The sequence below is a fragment of the Esox lucius genome, chromosome 21 (genome assembly GCF_011004845.1).
Source record: "Esox lucius isolate fEsoLuc1 chromosome 21, fEsoLuc1.pri, whole genome shotgun sequence".
Classification (NCBI taxonomy): Eukaryota; Metazoa; Chordata; class Actinopteri; order Esociformes; family Esocidae; genus Esox; species Esox lucius.
Window position 1 is genome coordinate 5,364,232 of NC_047589.1, and position 13,287 is coordinate 5,377,518.

Below are 13,287 nucleotides of genomic sequence, written 5' to 3' on the forward strand. Positions count from 1 at the left end.
TTCTCTCACTCTGTGTTTGTCTTTCTTTCTCTTTACCTTCTATTTGGTTCAAGGTCATCAGGGCATGCATCTTGTGTCATGCTTAGATGAATGCTTTGTTTATGTCAAGTACTGTATTGGAATGTGAGCAGTATTGCTTTGTTTAATGTTAACATCAAATGTTGAAAATAGATTACTTTACAGATGTTCATGTCCTATGACATCATTTCCATGTAAGACTAATGAGATGGATCTGCTTGGGGTATATTTACTGAATAATGGTGAATGGAGAAAAGACCAGAATCTTATTTGCATAGTGATGATGTCTGTGTAGACCACACATGATTCAGTGATCTGGGAGTGTTTATAACCCTGTGAGTTTAACACTTTATGACTGAGATCTGTCCTTCATGAGAACTGAACCCACAACAACCATGACTTTTATAACCATCTTCATCTGGACACTTGTCCTCTTTTTCAAAGGTAATATTTTTTAAATGTAATGTTGGAAAGGAATGATATATGGCAATGCTATTATATTATGTACAATGTGTTACTGTGTTTTATTCCATTAATATGGGTGTACTTATTTTACAGAATCCAGAGGACAGTACATTGTGACTCAGTCACCTGCAGTTCAATCTGTTACAACAGGAAATTCAGTTACTATAAACTGTAAAGTCAGCAGTAATGTGTATGGCAACAATTATCTACACTGGTACCAAGAGAAACCTGGAGGAGCTCCTAAACTCCTAATTTACTTGGCTAACACACTTCAGTCTGGGATTCCATCTAGATTCAGTGGCAGTGGATCTGGGAGTGACTTCACTCTGACCATCAGTGGAGTCCAGGCTGAAGATGCAGGAGATTACTACTGTCAGAGTTTTCACTATCCCAACAGTGTCAACGTGTTCACACAGTGATACAGAGCCGTACAAAAACCTCCCTCAGTCAGACTGCACAGTGACTGAACTGTTACAGCTGGAGCTGTTGAGGTGGAAGAGACAGTGACATGGAACACTGGTCAGTAGAGGTCAGATTTGAATAGTTAGAAAACATTCCTAGATCACGTTCTCCATCATCATCAGTCATCATCCTTTATTTTCTGTATTATTATGTTACACAGTTTCAACCCCCACTACAGCACTGTACCACTATAGCATGTGGAGCCAATCACTATGGTGTGTGGGTGTTTGTTGGGTGCAGGCCTTGAAAAAAAAAACTAGCCAAATATCCTGGATAAATGCTAATAATTAAGTTTTATTGGAGCAACAAAAATTATCCTTCTTGGGATAATATTGTTGCAGGTAAGTAAAAAAACAGTTCTTCACAGGATGACAAAAGTTTATTTGCAAAGTGTCTAAACAAACTGGTCACACTGAGTTCCTCCTGAATCTCCACCCTTTAGGGAGGACCCAGGAGACTTATCTGGAGCCTGGCAGATTAAACAACGACATGCAGGAGCCAGGAGGTTGATCAAACCCAGGTGTGTTGACCTGTGGGGAGAAAGGTGCTCAACAGATCAGGGCATTGTCTCCACCTGCTGGCCACATTCCATCCCTGTATTGTCCCATGGCTCCATATGTCACACGTTATACTTTAAACACTATGCACAATACAAAATGCATTGCAGTTTAATGTTGCTAGGAAGGACTACATGAGGTGAACAATGGAACCTCGGATCTTAACGACATCGAAAGGTGCATTGAAACTTCATCAACTTACTAAAATAACAGTGGCATATCTGGTATGTCTCCATTACCTGAATCCACCATGGAGGTTAAAACCAGTCCACTCCCTCACATCTGGACCAGTCCAGGGGATTTCAACTAGTGAAACTGTTCAACTATTGGACTTGGAGCTGTGGGAGTGAAACTGTAATTTACATAGACAAGGTTGGGTGGTTCTACATGTCCCAGAATAGAGCAGCACTGTCACCAGATTGAGTGGTTCACCCTGTTCCCAGGTGATTGGTGGTAGAGAAGACTATGATTTGATGATCTTTATGCTGTGATGTAAATAAGAAAAGAAAATAAGCTAAATGCAGGTATGATTACCACACAGGTCAGCATATTGACTAAATGCTGTTATGCCATTTATTTTGGTCTATTCATTCATGTATTTTAGTCAAGGCAAAAAATAATTAATATAAAGAGTAGATTTCAACACATGGTCTGACCTCTGCTGTTAATCTGTGAACATTTTAGTATCTTGTGTTAGTATAAATAACTTGTTGATGACAATGTGGCTTCAAGTAAGAACAGGAATAATTAGTAAGTGAAGACATTTACATTTTCAAATGAATCACATGAATCAATCTGGTTCCATGTTTATTTCAGTGTCATTTAATGTTTGTGACAAAGGTCTATTTGAATGTATTTAAAGAAACAATGACAAAATTGTTTTACAAAGGAGGGAGAACCAGCAGCCTCTCTCCACAAGGGTATGTGAATGATGGGTCCTACAGAGAACAGTCTGCCCTCCTCACTAACCTAGGTACAGTCCACTATTAGATCCAGTGTTTGAATTCCTCCATATTTTCCATAAAGAGAACTGTCATGGTGATTGCAATCCATGTTGTATAATAATTTATTAAAGATGTTGATTTTAAATGTAACAGTGGTGGTAAAGACAAGGAAATAACAAAAATACTAGAGGAATCCTATCAGCCTAAGTATAGAGTAGTGTTAACTTAATTATTTGAGGAACTCACAACACAGAGCATAAATGAACAGACAGCTAATTATATTTATTATCAGAATAAAATACAATAGTAGGACATAACGAGCTATATATTAGTGATGAAAAACTTTCCTGTTTGTTGTAATAAATCTACTGCAGTTTGAAATACATTCTAATGGTGGAAACCTACTGAGACTGAGATTTAAAACTATAATTTTCATGGTGCATCTGCTATGGTGCTTTTATAGTGTTTATAACCCTGTGAGTTCAATACTTCATGAGTGAGTCCTTCATGACAACTGAAGCCACTACAAGCATGACGTTTGTAGCCATCTTCATGTGGACACTACTTTCTGTTTCAAGGGTAACATTTATTACATGTATTGTTAAACATAATTAAATCTACACACAGAAATAATGTACAGTAGTATTAATATGTATATTCAGGACAATGTGTTAATATATTTCATTTCTTTGATATTAGTGTACTTCTTTTATTTTTCAGTTGAAGCTGTTCTCCCAGGACAGGCAGTGTCTGTTAATGTACTGGGTGGGATGTCAACTGGACACGTTTTTACTATCTGAATAGTATGTTATTATTAGAATAGTTTTCGGTTATTCGAAATATATGTATTTATAAACTACCAATACAACCTCAGCGCTACTACATTTCGTGCAAATGAGTGTTTTTCTCCTGTAACATTGGCTGAAATGAATAAGCGTGCATATGAATTAAGTCGTGTGGTAGACACACAAAACTCAGTTACAGAACTAGAAGACAAAATGTATCAACACATAACACTGGGTTTATTGGATGGAGGTGTCTAGAGAAGCAAGTTAGCTAAGCTAGCCAGCTATATGCTATTTGCTTAGCTCACCGTTTTCTGCACTCTCAACCGCCTTTAGATTCCACAGCCGAACTTTACCAAGCGTTTTGTGGTCAATTACTTTTCAAATAGGTAACATTAATTCAGTAAGTATATTCAATATTCCCTTAAATTAGTTAACTTTCATCCACTAGCTAACAGTAGGCTATGTAGAATACAGCTCTGGAAAAAATTAAGAGACCACTAAGAGGCACACCTCACTTTACTTAATGAGGTACTGATTAGGTGATTACCTGAACCAAATCTAATTTAACGAGGAAAAGTATAAAAACCACTGCTGTGGTCATCACTATCCTCTTGCAATAGGACCAACTGGATGGCAAAAACAGTGCAAGTAGTACCTCAAAGGTAATTTGAATATAAAAAATGACTAGTTACTTGAAATATATTTATCACGTTCCATATGCATTCTGCATTGCAACAATATATTTATTTTCTGTGTGGGTTGGCATGCAGCCCACCATTACCATGCTTGTTCATTCACAGAACTGAATTTTTTTTTCTCATAGAGACCAGCAGAGGGTATTTAGCCCATATTGGGAAAAACCAATTGTCATTATGAACGCAACACTTGTAGAATAACTATTTCTATATATATATATATATATAGCTAACCTATTGCAGGGCGATTTGTGCAGAATGTTAAGCAGCTCTCTGTTGGTGGAATTGGTTTCTGTGCAACTGTCTGTGTGAAATGCGAGAAGGTTGTCTCGTTTGTTTTTCGACTGTAGGGGAATTGTGCCCCTATGTCTCCCTGTGCAACCTGTATTAGAGGTAGGGGAGAATTGGTCCTATGGGCTAGCGGTGAGCAGGCCTCGGGTTGATTTCCAACCACGTAGGTAGGGCACTGATGGCTTAGGGGCTATATCTGTTGCGCATCTCGGTCCTACGCCAGGTGCTCATTACTGGCGTTTAAATTCTAGCCTGGTAAACTGACAAATAGGGTTGATTGATGTGACTGTAATTAGAGAACTAGGTTGGAGTATCCTGGGGATCACTCCCTGATTGTTCTTTGATTTTAGTTACTTCATGCATCTGTTTTCTGTTAACTTGGCCTCTCTTGTGAGTTTTTCCTCTCCCTACTTTTGCTGTATTGATAAGATAAGTGATTTATTTTTTGGGAACAGCAACGATATTAGATGGTTAGAACAATAACTCTGAACTTTTAGTTGCCGTATGATATCGGCTAAATTGTAGGCTTGATGTCTTTTACTCCAGGCAGTCTGAAGACCATGTCACGTTTTTGTGTGGGGACTTTCATTGGCTCCAGGAAGGGGGGCAGACCCCCTGGGTTGGCCTTTGCTCTAGGTTTTCCGTTTGAGTTTTCTGCCTGTCCTCACCTGTGGTAATTTCCCCTACATTAGTATGTTTAGTTTTGGGTTTATCAGACGTTAAGTGCAAGCTAGCTTTCTTTTCCTTTCAATAGCTTTAATGTTGAGATTTATGATTTTGAAACAAATTGTAGTAAGGGTGGAGACCTTAAGTCATCCACCGTTGTTAATTGCTAGAACAATCTTAGTGTCGTTGCATGACAGTAGGGATTTTTGGCTGATCACCACTATTTTGAATAACATGGACATGCATCTAAGTTGAGAAAATTCCCTTGACTTTAGGAGGTAAATTGAGTAATCATGTTACATGTGATGCTTCACCTTAGTTTGGCCGTTGCCAGTGGAAATGTATATTTTCATATGCTACTTTGGGAGTTGTTTCAATATACTTCCTTCACACAAGCGACCGTGTGGTACAGTTGTTGTTTTTTATTTCGTTTGTGGATGTTTTTAGCATTTTCACGTTTGTTTTTGTTCAGTTTGCGACTTTTGCGACACACGCTACAGGAGGGCTTCGGTGTTTAAAGGTTAGGCACAGTGAATTGAAGTCACTGAGGGAAAAGTTAATTTTTGGGTGCTAGTAACCATCACTTCGACCCGGCCTGCAGCTATAGAGCCCTTAGATAAAACTGGTCATCTTGGCATTCACAAGGGAGAACACACAGATTCTCCTGGCCTGGCTGATAAAGCAGCTAGAATGAAGATAACTACAGCTGTGTCTGCATTTGAGCTATGAAGGACAACACCTTGAAATATACATCTGACTTTCTGTTCTGTTACACCGGCCTGCCAAGAAATGGTTCATAACTGACTGTCTGACGTTTGGAGGAGCAGAACATTTGTGATGACTTTGGAAGTACATCTAACCATGAGAGGACTTTTCAGTGAATCAAGTAATTGGCTTGAGAGGACTTTGTACCAGTAATGCATTGAAGGATGTATTCAGTGGTAGGTGTTTACACACCCATGTGTCGTTGCCACATACCCCATACTGTCAATATATGTGTCACCTGAATTTCATTTCCTTTGACAAATGATTTTAACATAAAAGGTTTTGGTGTACTATGTTATAATTCTGTATAATGAAAATGTGTGATCTTGGAGTTACAACGAAGGTAATGGTCTATAAGCATGTAAATGAGGATCCAGACATTTCAGATTTGTTCCGTTCTCTAATCCTTGGGGTAATGATATTGACTGGGTCATGTTGTTAAAGAGTACTGTTTTGTTGCAGTCTACATCTTAATGAGTGAACTGTTTAAGGTTTGATACCAAGGTTTGACATGGTAAGTAGTTAGTGTAGGGTATATTGTGTCAGAATGGTGATTTATGGCCCTGGGGGGCGGGACTTCCATATTGATGTGACAGGTGGGCGGGACATCCGGTTTGTAGGGTGGGACTTCCGTTATGACGTATGTTAGGGTGGGACTTCCTGTATGACGTATGTTAGGGTGGGACTTCCGGTATGACGTATGTTAGGGTGGGACTTCCTGTATGACATATGTTAGGGTGGGACTTCCTGTATGACGTATGTTAGGGTGGGACTTCAGGAGTGACGTATGCATGTCCGGTGACTTTGTGATTTATGATTACATTGATGTGTCAGTGTTTGATGTTTTACAACGCCTGATGAGCAAACCAGACTAGTGTTATAACAGGTGGGTTATGTTTGATGATTAACAAATGGGGCTTAGGGTTCCGGAATGTTAAATTCCCAGGCAGTAAATACGTGTTGTGTCAGCGGTAAGTTGTTTGGTGTACATCAAATGGTGTTCGACAAATATAAAACCCGGGTGTTTTATCTTCTGACAAGTGGTGCAACAGCTGGCATACAAACGGTGGTTGTTAACCTTTCATGTTTTATGGGTTGACTGGCGTGGAATGTGTATTTAAATCACACAGACATCGGTGATGGTCAGTCAGTCTTGCCTGAGCGAACTTACCTACACATTACAAAACATGGAGGATTGTGCTGCTATCAATGTTTTGGGTGAAACACCGGTGAAAGCTAACATCTTAAACGCAGCTCAGCGATTTGGTAAGAAATTGCAAATGGACCGCAGAGATGCAATCAACATGCCAGCCCCGAAGAAACCGATGCAGTGTTTAACCCGAATCCATCAATTACACCCGGATACGGTGGCACAGGAGTGGAAATTGGACGATGGTCGGATCGGGGGATACATCTTCAACCCAGAACAACCGGAGGTTGCATTTTATGAATTACCCGAAGGCCAAGTGTTTAAGGCTGGTGTGACTGATCAAATGGTTTTTAATGCCAGTTTATGGGACACCTTTCGAAAGGTGTTTTATTTGGGGCCAAAACAAGGCCCACATAATACAGTAGATGTACTGTTTAAAGTTGTCGAGGGGCTGAAAGAGTATGACTCAGTCAGATTGGAGTTATTTCTGGAAAATATCAGCGGGTTAGTTTGTGACTGCGGACTGATCGACTGACCTAAGACACCGAAGCCCCGCCTTAAGCCAACACCTTCATCAGCACAGCATAAAAACCGACAGACCGCCGGTGACATTCAAGCAGTCGGAAGAATTTACGAAACATGTCTCAAGATTACAACCAAGCGGTGATTGAAGAACCCAAGGCTGAGGACTGGCTGTGTGACGCCTGGGATGACAACGCTGAAGCCTTCTACGGAACCCCTGACCCAGACAGCTCGATTCCACCGGCATACCCAACAAGAAACTACCATTGGATTGACAGGGTTGGTGATCAACTAGGTCCTCTTAACCTGTCATACCTTTCAAATGCTAACAAGAGTTATCACAAAATGGACAAACAACTTGCACCAAAATTTTTAAAGATCATCAAAGCAACAATGGGTATGATTCTGGAAAACGTTGTTGGGGCTATTCTACACAAAGCATGCATCGGATGCGAAGTGGACCACCCGAGCCAGACAAGACATTCATGTCTCGAACCGCCTGAGTATTTTTTTGAGGCCCATTATGATGACATTGTGGCGACAGTTTTAACACCACGACTGAAACATGTGTTGGTCAAGGCTTTGAACGCATCGGGTTTTCACACACCGATGACTGATGTTCATGAGGCCGCTGAGAACTTTCTGCACGAGCTCAAGTTGGAGCCGAACATCACACAGAGACTGAGTGAGAACAGGGATGAATTCATGGACAAATTTAATGAGGATGTTGTATGCGACGCAGCGGGGTCATGGTTTGATGAAAGCAAAGAGTCTGTTGTCTAAGCCCAGGGTAGCTTCAGTTCTCATGTTAACATGTATAAAAACAAAGACTATGAGAAATCTGAATGTTTGTGTAACTTTTCTGAATATATTGGTTGTGTAATTTCGAAAACTCAAATAAAACATTGTTAAACATGTATTAATTCTCATTATTGCTTGAACACTCTACGATGTCTGAACAAATTATGAAAAGTATTTACTATGACCCGGCAAACCCTGGTGCTTATGTGGGTAGAGAGGGTTTGAAAAGAGCATACTTGGAAAAAACCGGGGAGATCCTCAAAAATGGTGAGGCCGATGGCTGGCTGCTCGCCCAGGATACATACACGCTACACAGGCCTGTAGCTATACATTTTAAAAGAAATAGAGTTATTGTTCATGATATAAATTCACAATTTCAGCTGGATTTGGTTGACATGAGTGTTTACAGTGTGGAAAACGATAACATGAAATTTATGTTAACATGCATAGATGTATTAAGCAAATAGGCATGGATTCGCGTGCTGAGAAATAAAAGCGCTATAGAGGTAAAGCGAGCATTTGAAGACATATTAAAAGAAGGAAGAACACCACAAAAAGTCCAAACGGACAAGGGGAAGGAGTTTTTTAATTCACATTTTGAAATGTTGATGAAGTACAACATAAAACATTTTGCTACAGGAAATGATGTCAAAGCGAGTATCGTTGAGAGGTTTAATAAAACAATTAAATCACGAATGTGGAGGTATCTGACAGCAGCCAACACTCACCGCTATGTTGAGGTTATTCAAGATTTAGTTTGCGGGTACAACCATAGCTACCATCGGTCTATTAAGATGAAGCCTGTTGACGTTTGTGAAGAAAATGTTAGATTAGTTCTCAAGAACCTGTATGGCACAACATTAACGAGAAATGGTAATCAAAGCTACAAAAAGGGTACACAGATGAATATTTTACAATAACAGAATGCATTCCTCGGGTACCTCCTGTATATAGAATAAAAGATTACGATGGTGATGTGATAGTTGGGACCTTTTATGAACAGGAATTGCTGAAAATAATCGTGGCTAAAGATAAAACTTTTAAAGTGGAATCAGTTTTGAATGAGAAAGTACAGAAAGGGAGGAAAATGTGTCTTGTGAAGTGGCTTGGTTGGCCGGAGAAATTCAACAGCTGGATACCATCGGAACAAGTGGTTGACCTAGAAACTGGATAAAACTCCAGGATTTACAGGATCACGTCATTTACATTGACTGCGATCAGCATGGGTGACGGTGCCTTCTACATAACGCTGCCCAGTAACTCATCGAGACATGTCTATCCAAGCAACACAAGTTCGTGCTATACCACTAAATTTGCCAAAGGTATAGATTTGAAAGGCGATTGGGAAGTATCTTTGATAGAGTTCCAATAACCGCATACGTGGAAAACTTTTACACGGAGCGAAAACGCATTTGAACTAATTGACTTGAAAAACGACAAAACTTGGAAATATGAACTCGACACCGGTTATTACAGCAGCATATTAAAACTAGTGATAGAGCTCAACAGTCATATAAAAACACATGGTTTATCAGTGGGGTACGATGAATTTAAATATAGTGTTTCTAAAAGGTGAGCCCCAGTTTAGTTTGAAATTTAGCGCAAAACTGGAACAGATATTGTGGTTAAAACCAGGCGAGCGGTGGTCCGCCACATGATACGGAACATACCCCACAGATATTCTGGCGGGGTTTAACACCCTATACATCTACACAGATATAATTGATTATCAATGCGTTGGTGACAGTCATGTCCCACTGCTATGAACTGTACATATTACAGGGAGAAAGAATGAAGTTGTCACAGTGACGTACGACAAGCCACACTACGTACCTCTTAGTAAGAGACAATTTGATGAGATCTGTATTGAAGTAAAATCTGATCAAAACCAGCTGGTTTAATTTGTAGTGGGGAAGGTGATTGCAAAATTACACTTCAGACCCGTCAAACAATCTTTTAGAGTTTAAGATGCAGCCGCAGAAGCTCTATGATGATCCTCGAAGGTATGTTGAATACTACACAACACAGGCCGGTAACGGTCTCATGGTAGCTCAGCAATGTATGGGGCCGGTCTAGGGGGCCTTTTCCGAGGGCTTTTCCGGATGGCCATACCTTTGTTGAAGCGCGGGTTCTCCATAGCAAAACCACATCTGAAGAGTGCGGCTAGGAATATAGTAGGCGATGTTGTCAACAGTGTTATGTCACGACAAACAAAACAGCAGGACGGTTCTGGATTGATGGTTATGTCTCGAGGTGTTAGAAAGAGACCACCTGGTAGGCGGAGCCTACCCAAGAGTAAAAAACGCAAGAATGAGACAGAAACTAGAGCCAAGGTTAAAAGAGGACATACACCCCGGAGGACACTCAAAGGGAACACGACAAATCTGATTAAGAATATATTTTAGAAAGATGTCACTCCTACACCGTATGTCTGGTGAATGTATGAAGACAGAGTTGGATTTATTCACAGTTCCCTTCACACAGACATCTATTGAGAAAAATACATACATTGAAATACCGACCCTATCAGCAATATCAGACGCAGCCCCTCTGGAGTTCTTTATTGCCGGGAATGGCGAAGACTACGTTGATCTAAACAATACTTTGTTGTACCTACGTGTAAAAGTCACTAAACCGGACGGAACTAATATTGATGCCGGAGCACGTGTGGGGGTTATCAACTATCCGATAGCCACCCTATTTTCACAAGTGGATGTCTCCTTGGGTGATCGTTTAATTAGCCAGAGTAGCAACACATACCCCTACAGAGCCGTTATAGAGAGCATTCTGAATTATGGATGTGATACATTAAAGACACAGTTTTCAGCTGGGTTGTTTTACAAGGATGCCGCAGGTCACATGGATGTTACGGACCCTGCAGGCGAGAACGATGGACTTACGAAAAGGGCCGCCTATTCGGCGGATAGCACAACATTTGAAATGATCGGCCCTGTTCATAGCGATATCTTCTTTCAAGAGAAACGTATGTTAAACGGCGTTGACATAAAGGTTAGGATGGTGCGCGGTAAAGATGAGTTCTGCCTTATGGGGGTCGGGGATGTGCGTTATCGTTTGCATATACTATCAGCATCACTATTTGTCAAGAAAGTGTCTGTTTCGCCAGCCGTGAAACTTGGACACGCTCAAGCGCTACTCTCAACCAATGCCAAGTACCCAATTGAAAGAGTGTGTATGAAGACATTTAGTTTACCGGCTGGGGGTCGTGTTTGTAACCAGGAAAACCTATTTTTAGGACCTCTGCCAAAATGTATTGTAATCGGATTGGTGGACAATGACAGTTTTACCGGAAGTTACACAAAGAATCCATTTAATTTCACACATTATAATTTGGAGTTTATGGCTATGTATGTAGATGGTCAGCAATTTCCTAGCAAACCATTCCAACCAAATTACACAACAGGGTCAGCAGTGCGTGAATTTTACCAATTGGCCTTAGCTTCAGGACATATCCTTGATCAAGTCAGGGAATGTACGACTTGAGATGAGGTTCAGACAACCACTACACCACACAATTAATTTAGTTGTTTATTCAATCTTTGACTCCATTATCGAAGTGTCAAACCGGCGACAAGTCATGGTTGACTACAATTAGGAGAACTGTGTGGAAATGAATACCGTAGAGTTGACCAGTGTGGTGAACCAATTTTCATCTAGGACCCATTTCTATGGTGTGCTGGCAAGTGACCAACTACCTAGGGTGCCTGTCCGAGATGTTGCATCAATGATGATTGTTAATACACACCCAAGCAATCAACCTGGGGAGCACTGGCTGGCTATTTACATAACGGATGATGGCATTGGAAGGTTTTATGACAGTTTTGGAAACCCCCCGGATTTTACATATTCTCCCAAGTCAATCAAGGCCTTTCTGAAAACCTGTGAGAATGTGGAATACAGTTCAAAACAAGTACAGGACCTGGTTTCAACCACGTGTGGACAGCATTGTTTGTTCTTTCTCTTTCTAATGACAAAAGGTCTGAGTTATAAAGATTTTATGTCTTTTTATGCTGATGATTTACGAGAAAATGATGCCCTAGTCTCAAAGTTTGTAGCTAAGATGTACCAGAGTAAGCGTGATAAGCAAATGTTTAATTGCATACAACATGCTCAATCTTGTGAAACGTTTAATTTGTGCCATGGTTGTTGTAGATGTAGTGATTGTATAAGTTAGTGAACTGTTATAAGCTGTTGTAACCAATGAAACAAAATATTAAATGTCTGTAATATGAACCGAAACTGAAGGAGCAAGTAGGAGAATAGGAAAACCTGTTCAAGCGGTTGCCGGGGATAGAAAGATTTAGTATGTCTGTTTTGTGAGAAACAGGTCACAGGTCAGAGACACACACACATAGTCTGACAGGCCAGACAGATACCAGGAGGAGACAAGAAGATACTTGCAGTTATCCTATAAGGAATAAAACTGGGATTGGGCCAATGGCACACACTTTGTAAGTTAACGCCTCTATCTTTTTGGGCGTAGTAGAAGTATAAAAATGATGTTTTGAATGTTGATCCTTAGACATTGTGCGGCGACACGTGTCTCCAGAAGCTTCTGTAATAAATGGACGTATAACTACGGTAATTGCCCTGACTCCCTGTGTTTTATTCTCCTTTCCAACAAACCAACTCGGGGAAGTGTTAGACTTCAACATTGTTGAAGAAATAGAAAAGCCAATCACGTGTATGTCAAATGTATTATTCAAAAATAAAAACAAAAATAAAAACCACATCAATGTTTACATATTATTTTTCATACAACATTTATTCAAGATAAAACAAACATACAATGTATCACAAATAAAATAAAAACACATTAAAATGGAAGCCATTTTGTGGGGTCCGTGGTATGAGGTTCAAAGAAAGCTTTGGTTGGTTGAAAACCAGTTGCTGGTAGTGTGGCTAAATCACCCATTGTGTCACCAGACGTTTGTTTATACAAATTGATTTTACGTCTTACATGAGCATTTTGAATAGTTGTAAAAGGCATGTTGAGACATGCCATGGCCTCTAAAAACACCCCCCACCCCAACGGTCTTCTATCGTCAGCAATTTTATTGGTTGCTGTCACACTTAACAAGATCCAATAGGTGCGAGCCCTTGATTATCTCTCCTTTGAAAATGAATTCATCATTTGAATTCCAT

General features: G+C 40.1%; 1 gene segment (V, D, J or C); it reads left to right on the forward strand.

Moving 5' to 3' along the window:
* The first annotated feature begins 355 nt into the window (after window positions 1-355).
* Window positions 356-13,287, forward strand: part of LOC105008451 — a 966,635-nt gene continuing 953,703 nt past the window's right edge. The window contains 2 exon segments of the V gene segment in view: window positions 356-462; window positions 577-879. Coding sequence covers window positions 390-462; window positions 577-879 — 376 coding nt within the window.